Here is a 16402-nt window from a genome sequence, read left to right as displayed (position 1 = left end):
ATACAAAGTTCACACAATACTTTGTAAAAGTTTAATTTTTACTTGAAAGACTCGGCTCCAACAGGAAGAACCATGAACTCCTGCATGGCCAGTTTGTTTCCAGCATGAGATCCTCCATTTATCACATTGAAGGCCTGAAGAGGAGGAGAGGAGAGGAGAGGAGAGGAGAGGAGAGGAGAGGAGAGGAGTGGAGAGGAGAGGAGAGGAGAGGAGAGAGGAGAGGAGAGGAGAGGAGAGGAGGATTAATATCAGTTAAAAAGGTGTAGAGACTTTTGCAGCTCTGTGTGTAGATGTTGTTCAGTGAGTTCGCCTCTTACAGGAACCGGAAGCACCAGCTCTGTGTTTCCAGCTAGGTCGGCTATGTGGCGGTACAGGGGGACATCTTTCTCTGCTGCACCAGCCTTGCAGATGGCGAGAGACACCCCCAGGATGGCGTTCGCCCCAAACTGAGCTGTTTGACACAACAAGAGACAGGAAGTGATTCATGTTAGGTTTTTTTTATTTTTACTCGTCAGTCTGTATTTGTAAAATGTTGGACTGTTTGTATTATATTTCAATTCCAGTTTGATTTAACTTTCTGTATATCACGGTTTTGGACCTTCAGGTTTACGTCAGGTCCAGTTTTAGCATTTTAAAAGTCCCATATTGTATAAAGGGAGATTTCCATGTGTTGTTTGATTATAAAGCAGGTCTAGGTTCTATATTAATACTGGGAAAGTATCAAAGCCTCATTCCACAGAGAAATGCACACAGCCTGTATTCAGATACTGAGCCTTAAAACAAGCCATCAGGACTTCTGTAACTTTGTGATGTCATAAAAAGCAGTAACCTCCCTCAGCCATGCCCCAAGCCCCGCCCACCTGGACCCATCCAACCTTGCAGGATTTGGTTTCTCTGATTGTTTACCTATATTTTTATTCAATCACTCAGAAAACAGTGAGCCAATCAGAAGAGAGGCTCAGAGCCTCCTCTCTTCTGATTGGCCTACTGACCTGTTGTTACTAGAGCTCCAGTGTAAAATAAATTAGGTAAAATATGGGCCCTTTAAACCTGCAATACACATTGTAGGAGTTGTAATGTGTGATACTAAATTAAGTGTTGTTGGTTTTTCTCTTTTCTTTTTTTTTCTTTTGTATTTTTTAACTAGTTGTAAAGTAGTAGTGAAGGACAATAATCTTCCCCTACAAGTAAACTCTTAAGACTTGTTGCCATGGATATATGGTCAGCTAAATTAATGACAAGAATTTTTTTTGTTTTTGTTTGTATCATTAAATAATAAGTAAGGATTTTCCAAAGTAGTTGTTTGTTTACGTTTCACATTCATACCTCACATTATAAACTGAGATAAAACTTCAAGCTGTTTGTGTTTGTGTAAATCCTGATATAATTGTATTTATTCGTACATGGACTTTTCACAACACATTCAGTCTGACAGGCTTCCTGTTCTGGCTGAAATTAATTCCCAACACCATCACTTTCATGGCTGTTTACCTCCCTGCCTGAAACGATTAGCCAGCACGATTAAAATAAATGAACACTGCATTTATTTATTAAGGATGTGAGTTTGCTTTGATCCTGCCAAAACCTGTTTGGAACAGGGATCTATTTGCTCTGTCTTGTTGCGTCTGTATTTACGCCTCCTGTTGCTCTGCGCACCACTTTGTCACCACGGTGCCTTTGGTAAAAACATTTTGTCAAAGTGTGTGCATGTGTGTGTGTGTGTGTGTGTGTGTGTGTGTGTGTGCGGTGGGGAGGTTTCCAGCTGGCTGGTACACTATGATGATGCATAGTTAAGTCATCCCGACTCGCTCCCGTCTTGTTTTGACTCACACTTGTTTTCTGTGCCGTCCATCTCGATCATCGTGTTGTCCAACTGCTCCTGCTCTACCACACTGATGCCCTGCACACACACAAACACAGACACACACACTGTGAGACTACACACACACCACAGGGCACATCTTTCATATTAAATTCACAAAATGTTATGACAGTATTTTTCCTAATATCCTAATTGTGTTTGTAAATTCATTCACTCAGTTTTTCCAGACACTTACTTGATTAAATGTTGCTTCTGTTTTTGTTCTTTATGGAATTATGCTCAGATATGTTGTACTAATTTATGTGTCTATTATTATCACACATCATGTTCATGTTGTGGGGATCTTTGCTCTAAGTGTAGCAACTGTATGGATCCTTTAAAGCCAGAAATCATATATGTGATACCACTCAAGGCTGCACAGGTCACTTAACCACCGGAAGTCACAGTTTTTCTCTTTTAGGCTGTAACTCATTGTAATGTTGCAGGTACATGTCAAATAATGGTAATATGAGATATGAGAGAGAACAAATGTTCTTATTCATCATAAAATCTGATTTGATGTTACTGTATTAAGTAAAAATACAATCACAGACATCACTAATAAAACTAGTTTTCTGTACAAATGCAAATTTACAACAGCACCATAAAGTTAATATCCTATAACATGCAATCATGTGTGTCAAGATCAATATGCATTTTCCGTCTTTGTAAGAAAGAAGGTTTTGGTTTTAAAGGAAGAAAATATTTAAGTAAATGCTTTTTATTGCTGTGAGAGATCTGTTTTAAACCAACAGTTTTGTTGCTGGTTTAGTTTTCAGACTGTAGTTAAATGCTGCACCTTCCAGCCTGTTCTGAGACTCTTGAAATGCATCCTGGGAAAACAATCACTTCCACACAAAAGTTTACAAAAAGCAGGCTGAGTGTAACAGCAATCAGACTAGTCATTTCTTCCTGAACTATCTTAGTATTTAGCTTTATTATTTTAATATTATTAACTTTTCATTATGACTTTGACAGGCTTTTCAAATTTCTGGTTGTTTTGATCTTTTTGTTTGTTTGACAAGTTTTGTAAAGAATAATGACACCACAGGCACACACACACACACACACACACACACACACACACACACACCAGTGTGCAGTACCGATCAGTCTCTCTGATCTGCTCTGATGCGATGTTCAGGAGCTCCGGCACTCGGCTGTTTTTTCCCGCCTGGCTGATCAACGAGATTAATTTCCCAGCATCTGCTACTGGAGGAAATTACCCATGCTGCACTGCTTCAGATGTCTGAACCATATTATTGTACACTTCCTCCTGAATCTACTCTTAATGTCAATCTGACCATAAACAGTAAAGGCACATGAATACAACATCCCTGACATCACCCAAAGGTCTCTAGAAGGACATTTGGAAGTCTAGAGTTTCAGTTTAGTTACTAGAGCCTGAGTAAAAACATTGTGCAGCCTGGGTGGAGCTGAGCTGAGGACCAGGACATCAGATGAAAAACCTCTTAAAAAATGCAGATGTCCCCATGCCTATCTTTCTTTTACCAACCTAACAACCTGAAAAAACCACCCAGTTCCCAAAAGTTGTTCCTTTGACAACAACGACTAAGAACCCAATTTGAGTCTCAGCCTTTTATCCGAGTCATTATAGGTTTAAATATGATTAATGACAAATTTACTGTGTGAATATTTTTAGTGACTTACAGAGGCTATAAGAGCTGGACCCAGAGTATCATTGATGTGTCCGACAGCCTTCAAAACACCTAAAAGAGGGAACAAATATCAACCAGAAGAGAAAAACAGAAATGAGGTTGTTCATGTTTGTTCATGTAAATCTGCTCTTTATCTAAAGCCAGCGTTCAGAGATGCTTTTGATTAACGCTGACTCTGGTAGGACCAATCCCACAAAGAATTAATACAAGCTCTGCAGCTTAAAGCAGGTTTTAGTCTTTTTTTAGCTTCATGTTTTGGATTTTCAGATTCAGTCCCAAATGTTAAGCCGTACACACCAACTTATACCGGAAAGTAGGAAGACATGTTCCTGAAACGTTAATAAAGGTAAATTTATGTTTTCTCTTGAATTGGACAGTAAAAGTTCAACTGAAGTGAAATTTTCTTATTTTAACCAAAAGAAAAGAATAAATATTTTGTTAGCATAAAGTATCCTTTAGCTATTAGCCATTCGAATGCTGTTGAAGAGTCATGGGAGTCACAGTTGTTCAATGTTGAAACATTTCAAAGTTACATGGGACCGACATGTTCTAGCTTTAGTAGACGTAAATGAAAACCCTCTCTGGTGCTAGCTAGTAGAGGGCTGGATCAGTCTGCCCCCTTGTGGTAACAAATCCGTTTAATGTAGCTTCACGTTTTTTAAAGAATGCAAACACAACACATTCACACAGCTGATTTGTCTTCATACCTTTGCCCTTGTAGCGGCTCTTGTCTCCATCTCGGAGCTCCAGAGCTTCATAGATACCTGTGGACGCCCCGCTCGGCACTGCAGCCCTGAACAGACCTGACGGACAGACAAAGAGAGGGATGAAGTACATGTTTGAAGGAGAGATGGTCGTTCATAGTTTTAACTCTACTGACTTGTTTGGATTAAAGCTCAGCTCGATATCTTATATATCTTATATATATATATATATATATATATATATCTTATATGCAAGATCTGGAAATCAAGCTAACGCAAGCCAGAGATTTGAAACAGTTGGTGCAGTAAATTTTCTCAAACAACTGGTATTAGAGGTTTTATTAGAGGTTTTATTTATACTTGGACTGGATTTGAACAGTATTTTAAAGGAGCTCTTTGTTTTGTAATAACAAAACTTACCAAGAAGAAATTTGCAATGAATGTAATTACTTCCAACCTGCCGAGCATGACAACAATGAAAGACTCCTCCCTCTGTCTTTAGCATGTTTTTGTTACCTGTCTTGTGTAAAACTCACTAAGAAGATTGACTCCCACCCAGTGAGTTTGTATCATCATCATTATTATTATATGACGGTTGTGGATCCGAGCTAATTTATTATTCTCTGCACCGATTTCATCCTCAACTGTAACTTCATTCATCATTTAGAGAAATCTTACTAGTTCTTGGTAAATAAAATCTTAAGGAAAACTGATTTCATTCATTTTAAAATCCATTTAACTGTTTTATTATCATACTTATTATTTCTTTTGATGTGGTTGAGGTTATGGAAGCATGTTTATAGTGTTTACTGTCAGCCAGCAAGAAGAGTCTTAGCCCCAATCCTCCCTTAACTGAGAACTGATCAGTCTGGACAGAGGTCAAATGAAGGTCATTTGATGTCAGAAACAATCCACATTTACAGCAGAGATGCGGTTGTGTTGCGAAGCTTTCTTAACGCTTTTAGGCAAATTTCTGACATGATGAATCTTAGCAGACGTCCTTGTGGTGAAGACTGTGTTTATTTTCCCTTGGATATTTGCAGACAGGCTTGTCCACGGTCACCTTTCTCCGTGCGAAGGTCCACTTCCACGGTGGGGTTTCCCCGGGAGTCCAAGATCTCCCTGGCAACGATGCTGACGATCGACATCCTAAGAGACAGAGAGACACACAGAGGGAAAGCGGCTGTGATGTAACTGCTTCACAGGTGAACTCTGCTGGAGACATGGTTCATTTTTGAGAGCTGTATTGGTCATGTCAGCATCAGAGGGAGTGAGAATAATAGAGGACTCATGGGTAAAAAGATGTTTCGACACTGCACCTATACAGAGAGCAACCTGTCAGAGGAGACGGCATCACTGCAGATTCACTGTGAAAATCAAAGCTCACCACATAGGACTGGGTAACCTCACACACACACACTCACTGCAGTTACTGTTTCTGGAAGCAGGTTGCAGTAAAAGTCCTCAGCAACAGAGAGCAGTAAATTATGCATCAGTTTGCCACTGCTTTCATCCAGACTGGAAGCTGCCATTGGTCGTGATCTGGGGAAGCTGCATTGAACTGTTCTTTATTTTTTCTTCAAACCAACAATGAATTGATCGCACTAACAAGTTACTGTGTGTGTATCTAAGCTGATACAGTACATCTTATTCCTCTGAGCCACAGAGCTCCACTGTTGTCCAGAAGCTATTAACAACACATCAGTGAGCCACACTGTTGCACTGGGTGACACGTTCCCACACACACACACGCTGCAGTTTACTTTGACTCAGTCTCACACACACACACACACACACACAGCATCCTGCTGCCCCAAATACTCACTAGAGCACCAAATGTGGATTAATCGGCCACTCAAGAGAGTCTCCAGCAAACGCACTATTTAGTCCTTTTTTATAAAAGCTACAGTGACTAGCTGCTTTAGGGGTCTGAAAATGAAACCATATATGTTTGAGACGCATTTAAAGATTTACATCTAAAATGGAAACCAACATGCTCAACAAGCAGAGGGCCACAGACAGGGAAGCAAAGTCAGAAAGTATTGAGCGACAGACTTAATACATCGTAATCGTAAGTCAAGTAATGGCACCTTTATCCTTAAAAGCAACAAGCGCTTGTCAGCTCAGATTAGGCAGCCAACACTAATCAAATGAAAGCTGCTTCTGTGTTTGAATGTAAAACAATGACGATTCCGCAGTTTAAGTTTACTTTACTTTTTGCTTCTTCACACCTGAAATCCACAAGAAACATTTTAACTTGCTGGCTACCTCTTCCTGTGTCTTATACCATATGTATTTATTTTCTAAAGCAACTTTCTTGCACCAGAAACCAACAAAACTATCACAGACTCTCAAACATCCACCTGTGCTTCTCGTATCAGGTAAAACTTCCCGCCTCACGCCTGCTGAGGTGGCACGGTGGTGTCAAGTCAGCTGCACCTAACTCTGCAAGACTGTCACTTTCTTTCCTTTTCCAACAGCCCAACCGCTGAAACTGTTCTTGCCTGTGTTATGTCACAACCATCAGGGGATGTATTAAATTATGGCTGGATGAAACTATCACAATGCTGTTTTTTTTTTATGACCGTGGTAGAAAAAAAATGAAAAAAGGGCCAAGGTTTGTTGCTACAAACTCAAACCAGTGACCTTTCAGTTACACGACAGTCTAAAAGCAGTTCTGTGCTTCAGACTGAGTGCTTGTCAGCTCGTCACACAGAAACCTCCCTCAACCTTTCCAAAGTCAGGACTGGGGGGGGGTTTACACTGTCCAAGAACTTCTACCACTCTCTGAAAGTGACAATCACCTCTTCTTCTCGCAGCAGCTGGCTGTAGTCGGCTTTTGAAGGGTTCTCTGAAGATGTGCACAACCAAGTGCAACGCCACGAATACCTGTGAGGAAAGCTTGTCCCAGAGTGTGGGTCATGACCCTCATTTGTGTGATTCATCTTGTCTCCCCACTCCTTATGACGGCCGTTTTTTTCACCCCACCTTTGACTGTACCCACTGTGAGACATATTGAAATGGACTGTGTATGAAATGCTTTATATACACAAATTTACCTGCCGTTGCCAGTGTTCTCTACATCACTATTTCTTCTATCAGGTACGGTTCATACCTTAGATATCAGCTGCAAACCCACATTTGTAGTCCAGAATACATTTGAATATCGTATTTGAACAGGTCTTTCTTTATGTGGTGAAATACAGGTAAAGGTTCTGAGGGTGAATCTGATCCGTCTGACCCTGGTTCTGTTTTCACAGTCATTGTAGGTTCTTCTTTCTATCACTGCTGTTTACTGTTGCTGCTTCTTCTCTCCCAGGAGAGACTAGATCGGAAAATCCTGCAGTGCTAATGCAGGAAAGATGTATCTCTGGGTGGCATCCAACAGCTCCATCACAAAGAGCATCCACCTAAGTGGGCCAGTGTATGGCAGCACCAATCTCACACTGTTTTTTTAAAAACAAAAACCACCCAGCAAGTAGGCCACCTTTATACAGTGCTGCGTGGCCCCAAGCTGCATCTCCATGTTTTTGCTTGAATCATTTTTTTGATCGTTGTTTATTCACTTGCGTCATAAAAAAAAAAAAAAATTAGTACGATGAAAAAAAAACTGTTACTAAGTGGAGATTTATTCTTTGTTGAATTAAAACTAGTTGTACCACATAACAACATTCATTTAATCTTGTTAGTAATTATTTGCAACTAACTGTTGAGTAGCTAACTGAACCAAAAGGAGTGCTAATGCTAATATGGTCGACACACAGATCTGATTAAAGAATCAGAAACGTTAAGCTAACAACATTAAACTCAGCAACTGTCAGTAACTTTAGCGTACAGTAATCAAATTCAATTTAACCTGCACAAATACTTAAATACTAAATCTGAAACATATATATTTGTCCACGTATGCATAACTAACAAAGTCATACCTACATTTACAGACTTACAGTTGAGATTCATTTGACACGTTAGCCTACAGCTTGTGATGCTGCTGTGACTTGATATGGTTTATTGCCACATCCTAAACAACCATTTTCACTGTAAACTACATTCTCACATTCATTTCTACTGGACGACATGAAAGGAGTCATTTCTCTGTCATATCTCTCTCTTAACAACTGTATTAATTCTGTGCGAAGATGCATTCAAATTTCTGGATCACCGTGACATCATTAACTTTCATGAACATAAACTCCAAAACACCGGGAGACTCCATCCTCATTGTCATTTCACTATCATCCATACTAATCTACTCCATGGGTGTTTCCCCCCCCCCCCCCCCCCCCCCCCCCGATTGATATTCCAGGCACGCAGCGCTGCAACAATATCTCAAAAGAAAAAGGTCTTTTATGCCGTCCCCGTCTCCGTGCGGTATGAATACTTCATTGATCTGTGGGGAGCTAAATCTGGCTCGTTGCTAGCTTGCAGAAACCTGTCACTGCTCTTTCCATATAGGCCTACTCAGTCAGAGCAATGTGCAGTAAATTCAAAGAGGGTAGAGGGTGACTGCTTTTGCAGCGTATTCATCAATGCAGCACTGCACTGTGTTGATGCACATGAATTTATAGAAACACAGTGTAAACAGGTGAATGGTTCAATTCCACTTAGGGTGTGAGTCCCTGCCAGCTCACACCACCTCCATCACTATCACTGAGTGGTGAAACAAACTAATATGTGTCTGCAGTGTCTGTTTGTTGTGAATGGTTATGGTTTTTCTCATGGACACAGTACGACTCACTCTCCACTGCTCTGGTCCTGCTTGGTAACAGCGGCATTCTGGGATGGAAGCTCCTCGGTGTCAGTTTATAGCTTATCATGGAAGTGACTATGGGGTTGCTTCTGGCCCCATGTTTAAACATCCCACTGTGATCACTGCTTCTGATTATTATCTCAATTAATTGATTATGTCAGAACATATCACATCACAACTTCCTAAAGCCCAAGGTGTCGTCCAGAAGTATCTTGTTTTGTCCGTCCAACAAACCCAAATATATTCCATCTACTATCAGACAAATATTTATATCTGTTATGTAACGCCATTAGTTTTTGCTGGTTTTTTTGGGAAGCTTCCAGTTTGCACAAAACTTTAAAACATAAAAGACAAACTTGTCACAACGATACCGATTGTTGTCTCTACAAAGAAACAGAAATATCTAGATCACTATCTCTTCTTCTGTGTCTTTTTCTGTGACTGTATAGGCCGATCCTTCTGAATTTATGTCTGAGCTGAGAGGATGAGGTGACTTAAAGTTATAATGTTCGTTAATTTCACATTGGCTTCCATTTGCTCAAAGTAGGTGTACCTTTTTTTTTTTTTTTACCAAATTACAAATATCTGTCGTGTTCTTTTTATGTCTTTAAACCCAATCAAATCCTTATTGAGTCAATCTACAGTGTAAAGTTGTATATAAATAAATATAGATACATATCTATATTTATATATATGCGTGTGTGTGTGTGTGTTTGTGTCTGTGTACATATACATATCACTAGTAGTGCTCTTGTGTAAGATCTTTTTCCTTATGTAATCTCTTCTTTCTTTTCTTTCTGTGTCTTCCTGTCCTGTAACCTGACTACCAACACAGATACATGCATATTTATGTTTATGGATATTTATGGATATTAAAACAGTTTTCATGTGATCTGAAACTAATGATATTCTCGTTGGGCTTTGTAGCTTTTTTAAATTTCTCTTTCTCTGCATAATATTTGTTCCTTTGTTGTCTCGTCGCCTCTGTGATTTCCCCCCTGGTGTTGATCTGACTCTCAGCCTGAAAGCAAACACACACACTGTTTTATGTGAAACCTTCCTGAAGCCACATTTCTTTCTTTTAATAGTCTCCCTGTCACCTTTCTTCTCCTCCGCTGGGACATAAATTCCCCCGTGTGTTCCTTTTAACCTGCTGGAAAATCACATTACTCCTCCTGTCTCTGCTCCTGTCCTCTCAGCGCTCCTCTATCATACGGTACACGATCTTTCTGAGCGACTCAGGGATATTTTCCCTCCATTGTCACAGCGGCCTTGTCTTCCGTCGATTACAACACTGACGACCTGCGAATTTGTGCTTATTCAGTTCTTGTACTCGTTGTAAGTCACAGGGGACGAAAGCGTCAGCAAAATGTGTAAAATGTATAAATGGTGCTCAGCATAAGAAGGAGCAGATAAGGTGCGTGAGTCGCCTCCAGGATGCTGGAACATCCACACACTCAGGAGTCAAGGGGATTGATGCGTGGGTGATTTTTCTCTCCTGGCCTCCATTAATTTTAGTTTGTTTTTTTTTTATTCTCTCTCTCTCTCTTTCTCTCTGTCTCTCTCTCTCTTTTGATGCTGTTTTGAAGCCCCACCCTGCAGTACTGCAGTTTTTCCAAACAGTATCTCCTGAGGGTGGAGCAGCAGCAGTACAGCGCGAGCATATTAGAAATTCTGCTATTTCTGCTCTTTTTCTTCTTTCCGATCACATCCTGGAAGCTTCAAAGCAGCACACTGATACATATTCATTAATATTTCTGCACCAATGAAACTTTAGACAGCACGCACAAATCTCTCTGAATGCCACCTGGACCTGAAGTTTACGGTCATTCTTGTTGCTCTGTGAGGCTGGACTCAGTGCTAGTGCACTGAGCTAAATGCTAAAATCAGCATGCTAACATGCTCGCAAATATAATGCTAACATGTCGATTTTTTGCCAATAATATTTACTATTGTCACCGTCTTAGTTGAGTGTGGTAGCATGCTAACTTTCGCACTGAAGAAAGTGCTAATGAGACCGGTGGGAATGTCGTTAGTTTTGCAGATAGTTGGCGATAAACCAAAGAACTAGACAAACTAAAGTAGCATTTAAATTGATTAGAAATGTCCAGTAAAGAGTTGAAATCTGTTCAGCTGCCAGAGTGTGATCCTTTCCCTAAGTTTTCGAAAAACCACCAATCCAACATTCACACCCACCTAACTCTTTGGTTATTGGTCAGCTGTGTGGGCGTGAGCAACTTGTTTCTCTGGTTGTCTTTATTCATTCTTTACACACGTTATTTCTGTCACTTTCCATGTGAACAGCTGACTACAACACTATGAGTATCCTCCCATACAGAAATGTAATATATGACATATATGCCCCTACATCAAGAGTGATGTAGCCGTATATGTTAACTATGAGGGGATATATTATTATCATATATATATATATATATATATATATATACATCCTCTGGATATATGAAGATATCATTTTTTAACATACATGAAACATCCATATAAAGGGTCATATTTGTATGTGTGTATATCTACAGTATATGATGAATTTTTATATGGTATAACATGTTGCAGCCATATATGTTAGTGATATATATTTAATTTATATGCAAATGTCTTAAAACAATATCCATATAAAAATCTATACTGTTCCAATTTCTTTTCATAGATAATTTGTTTTTATTTTATATGTTTTATATTTCATATATATATTATTATTATTATTATTATTATTATTATTATTATTACATTATATATGGGTTCCTGGAGAGACAGTCTGACTATATGCTCTGTTATCCTCTTATTTAATCAATATCACATCTTCCCCTGTCTACAACAACCGGCGCAATACAAGCATAATACAACACTTATGGTTCCTGTAATCCTGTAGAAACCTCCTATCACACCTATGATAAGCAATGGCTCAGTTTACACATCAGTAGAATTATTTCTTAAAAACATCATAACACTCATCTAGTTCACTTGTAGGTCTTTCTGGCCTAAATGAAGGGAAACTGCGGTTTGGGGAAACAGTCATACGTCCTTTTCTTTATCTCATAAAATGGTAACGTAACCTTGTTCCAAACACAGGTGGTGCTCATTGTGCCACTGAAAAAAAAAATTTTAATTATCTTGTCATGTTTGAAAAGATTTTCTCAAACTTTAATGATCTTGTAGATATATCAGAAACATCAGATTGACACTAAGGTGACTGATTTTAGTAAAAGCCTTTAACATTTACAGATAAAATAATGAAACAGGCTTGTGATTTAAAATACTTTGAAGCCTCAACATTTTGTGCCATTTGATGCAGTGGAGCAGTAGAACCTTATTTATTTCCATTTTAATAATAAGCTATTTGAATCCTTATCAAATGAAACTTATGTATTCATGACACAGTGTTTCTCAATATTATCTCATCTCATATCCATAAACACATGTTCTTCCTTCCCAATCTGTCTGTATAACTCTCTCATCTCCATCCCTCTATGTCTCTCTCACCTCTCTCTCTCTCTCTCTCTCTCTCCTCTATGTCTGTGTCTCTCGCCCGGCGCTGTTTGTGCACGTTGCCGTGTGTGTGTTACGTAAGCTCTACAGCAGCAGCGGCAGCAGCAGCAGCAGAGAGAGGGAGGACACCCATGAACGCACCACACCACACCTACCAGAGACTGCAGTGCTCAGCAGAAAATACACCAGCACTGAAAACACACACACACACACACACACATATGAGTGGGCGAGTCAGGCAGAGAGTGAATGAGGGAGAGAGAGAGAGAGAGAGAGAGAGAGGGATGACGGCACGCAAGGAAAAGGAACAGGGAGAACAACATGTATATCATCCACAGTGTATCTTCTAGCTGGGTTAGAGAGGGAGGATGGAGGGATGAAGAGGGAGAGAAATGAACATACAGTAAAGAAAGAAAGAAAGAAAAGATAGAGGGGGGGCAGAGGGAAATTTGGATTTATATTAGGATGGATATTGGCTCTGATCTCCTTGTTTGTTTCTAATCAATTCGGTTTGAGTCTTTAAGATTAAAGGGAGAGTCCACCAGTGTTTCACATCGAGACCAGTTCACCCATCATGAGGAGACTTACTCCTCAGACTGGGACAGTTGTATAATGTATAAAGTTTTCCGTGTCTCCGGAGAAGCTTGGAGACTTTATAGCAGAGAGCCTCACAAACTGGGACATTGAGTTTGAAGGATGTGGCTATTTACCATGGGTCATTTACTGTATATGGCCATTTATGCAGCAAGTTGCATTGTGGGAAATGTAGGACCCTATGTGTGAGGCTTAACCTAAGTGAAAACCAGAATATCGCTGCCTCTGCTTCACAGATTTTGACCGTTCTGTCGTTTGCTAATCCTTCTTTTACCAAAGTGCAAAAGTGGAATCAGATAAACACATGAAGCACATGTGAAAGCACCTCTGAGAGTTTGTTGATTTAGATTTGACTTTGATTTATTTACAAATATGCAAAAATGTCTAATTGACATGTACATAGACAACAGAGAATGTAATGGAGAGGTGCAATAAACCTTGATCAGGACACTGTTGTGAGAACTTGCATTTCTTCGAGCAAGAAACTTGTTTTCTGTGGAATGTAAACTTGCTTAAAGGCGCATTTCACAAATAAATTGCTCACTTACAATAAAGTTATTGAAGCGTGAGCAGTCACTGGTTTAACAAGTGTTTCTTTCTTTTTATCATCGACGTTCCTCAAAATGTTTTAGCACTTTTGTACAAAACACAAAGTCATAGTTGCTAAATTCATCCAAAACTGACCCAGGATCCTAGAGTGAACTGATATTTAAGTGTTTAAGTTTAAATGTTGCTCCAACAAAGTGTCATCTTTCACTTCCACTAGCAGTTAGTGGTTCACACCACAGACCAATTATAAGCCATTATTAATAACAGTTTTGGATTGCGATTGGTCGGTCGCAGATGCACAATATGAATTGGACTTTTAGTTCTGTAAGCCTGGACGTCTATAATCCTTCCACCTCAGAGCTTTGATGAGAGTGGACCATTTATGACAAGTAACCACGGTCTAATTTAATGGAGAAAAGTCAGCGATGCAGAGATTAATTCTGGGATTTTAAGAGTCAGTATTGTATTATTCAATTAATAAGAAATTCTTTTTTTGTACCCAGTCCAAGTAAATGTTTGAAAGGGAAGAGAGAGTTACAGAAAGACCAGGAGGAAAGAGAGAGAGAGAGGAGAGCTGTGGAGGATGAAATAGGGAGTGGAAACGAGGCAGGGCGAGAGAGATAGAGAGATAAAGAGAGGAGGAGAGAGAGAGAGATAAATAATTAAATGACCCTGTTTGGCTGAAGAAGAGAGAAGTGAAGGGATGAAGAGAGGGAGGAGGAAGAAGAGGAAGAGGGGGAACAGAAGGCTGATCATCGCACGCAGACACACACACACACACACACACACACACACACACACAGAAGTGGAGCAGTCTTACACATACATGATGCTAATAATGCGTCCACAGTTACACACACACACATATAGCTTCAACTCGCAAATTATCACAAGTACTGTCACACACACACACACACACACACACACACACACACACACACACTTCATCCACCCACACATCACATTTATGTGTCTGCTGTGTAACACACTCACACATTTGATAGACCGGGGACTTGACCATAATTGAGCGTGGGATCACACACACAATTTCCTGCTGCCAAAACACACACACACAAACACACAATTTACAGCCAATTTCTTCCAATTTGAAGAAAGTGAATGAAGCAAAATCACACATGCACACATACACACACACACATATATAAATGTGCATATTTTTTACGCTTACCATATTAAAAGAAATTGACCATCTAACACACACACACTTCATATCGGGACTTGATCCTAACCAAAACACATAAACAAGCATGACTACACAAACATAAACATGCAAACACACACACACATGCACACACACAAACACAAACATTTGACAGCCATTTTCCAAGAAATCAGAGAAAAAAAAGGAAAAACACACAAACACTAAAAAATGAAGCACGTACCTCTCTGACACACACACACACACACACACACACACACACACACATATATCCCAGTGCTACCCATATACACACATTCCTGTCTCTATCATATTAAAAAACATCCACCATCTAACACACACACACACACACACACACACACACACACACAGACATATGATAGACCAAGGACTCGACTATAATTGACTGCAGGATCCCCTCACACACACACACACACACACACACACACACAGACTCGAACATAAGTCACTGCATGATCCACTCACACACACTCACATAATATTCCTGACACACAGAAAAAAGATACACACACACACACATATTCCTGTGTCTTCCATATTAAAACACATCAGCCATCTAACACACACACAAGGAGACGACCACTGTCGACTTCACGATCCCTCACACACACAATATTTCTGCAGACAAAACACACCCGACCACACACACACGCACACACGCACGCACACACACACACACACACACACACACACACACACACACACACACATACACACACACACGTTCCCGTGCCTGCCATATTAAAAGACATTCACCATCTAACACACACACACACACTTGACTGCAGGATCCACTCGAACACACATATAATGTCACTGCTGCCAAAACATGCACTCATATCTTCATCTTCCTCCTTTCACACACACACAAACACATTCACACACATACGTTTGACAGCCGTGAAGCAAAATTGCATTCATGCACGCACAGCGGCACCTAAAACTGACACACATATATGCACACACACATATGCTTTCCTGTTTGTTTTCACACACAAACACACACACTCCTGACAGCCATTTTCAGAGGTGTCAGAGAAAATGCATGCATCAAAATCACACACACACACATATACAATCACACCTAAAACTGAAGAATTTCTGTCTCACACACACACACACACACACACACAAGCAGCATCCTCCTGCATCCTCTCTGCACTGAGCAGCAGCCGATCAATACAAGATCAAAGGAGAGAGAGAAAAAAACAATGGATGGAAAAACACAAAACCTCTTGTGCAGATGAAAAGAGGAAGAGAGGGTTTCCTGCCTTTACCTGCCGCCTGCGTGTGTGCGCTCTGCCTTTCACGGCCACCGAGAGAATACTGGAGAGCCAGAGCGAGAGAGAGAGGGAGAGGAAAACAGGAGGGGGGGGGGTGAGATGTGTGACAGAGGGGGGAGGGGAGATGACTCAGAGGGAGATGGAGAGAGGAAGAGGAGGAGAAGAGGAGGGTTAATTAAAAAGGAGGAGATGGACGGAGGGTGGGATGAAGGGATAAGGATGGGGTGCAGAGGTAAAAATAGACGGAGGGGAGGACGGGTTCTCTCCCTCTGTG

The 16402-nt window shown here is 40.3% G+C and overlaps 1 protein-coding gene across 1 annotated transcript in view; it reads right to left on the bottom strand.

Moving 5' to 3' along the window:
* Positions 1-16402, bottom strand: part of LOC130183605 (gamma-enolase) — a 23840-nt gene extending 7438 nt beyond the window's left edge. Inside the window, exons 1-7 of the mRNA XM_056399184.1 lie at positions 16123-16402; positions 5308-5393; positions 4248-4343; positions 3533-3591; positions 1831-1900; positions 318-451; positions 43-134 (exon numbers count right to left, since the gene is read on the bottom strand). Of these exons, the coding sequence (XP_056255159.1) occupies positions 43-134; positions 318-451; positions 1831-1900; positions 3533-3591; positions 4248-4343; positions 5308-5392 (536 nt within the window). The 5' untranslated portion in view covers position 5393; positions 16123-16402. The remainder of the gene's footprint in view (positions 1-42; positions 135-317; positions 452-1830; positions 1901-3532; positions 3592-4247; positions 4344-5307; positions 5394-16122) is intronic.

The sequence above is a fragment of the Seriola aureovittata genome, chromosome 16 (assembly GCF_021018895.1).
Source record: "Seriola aureovittata isolate HTS-2021-v1 ecotype China chromosome 16, ASM2101889v1, whole genome shotgun sequence".
Lineage (NCBI taxonomy): Eukaryota > Metazoa > Chordata > Actinopteri > Carangiformes > Carangidae > Seriola > Seriola aureovittata.
The sequence above is the reverse complement of the archived record's forward strand: the minus strand, read 5'-3'. Positions and strand labels throughout refer to the sequence as shown.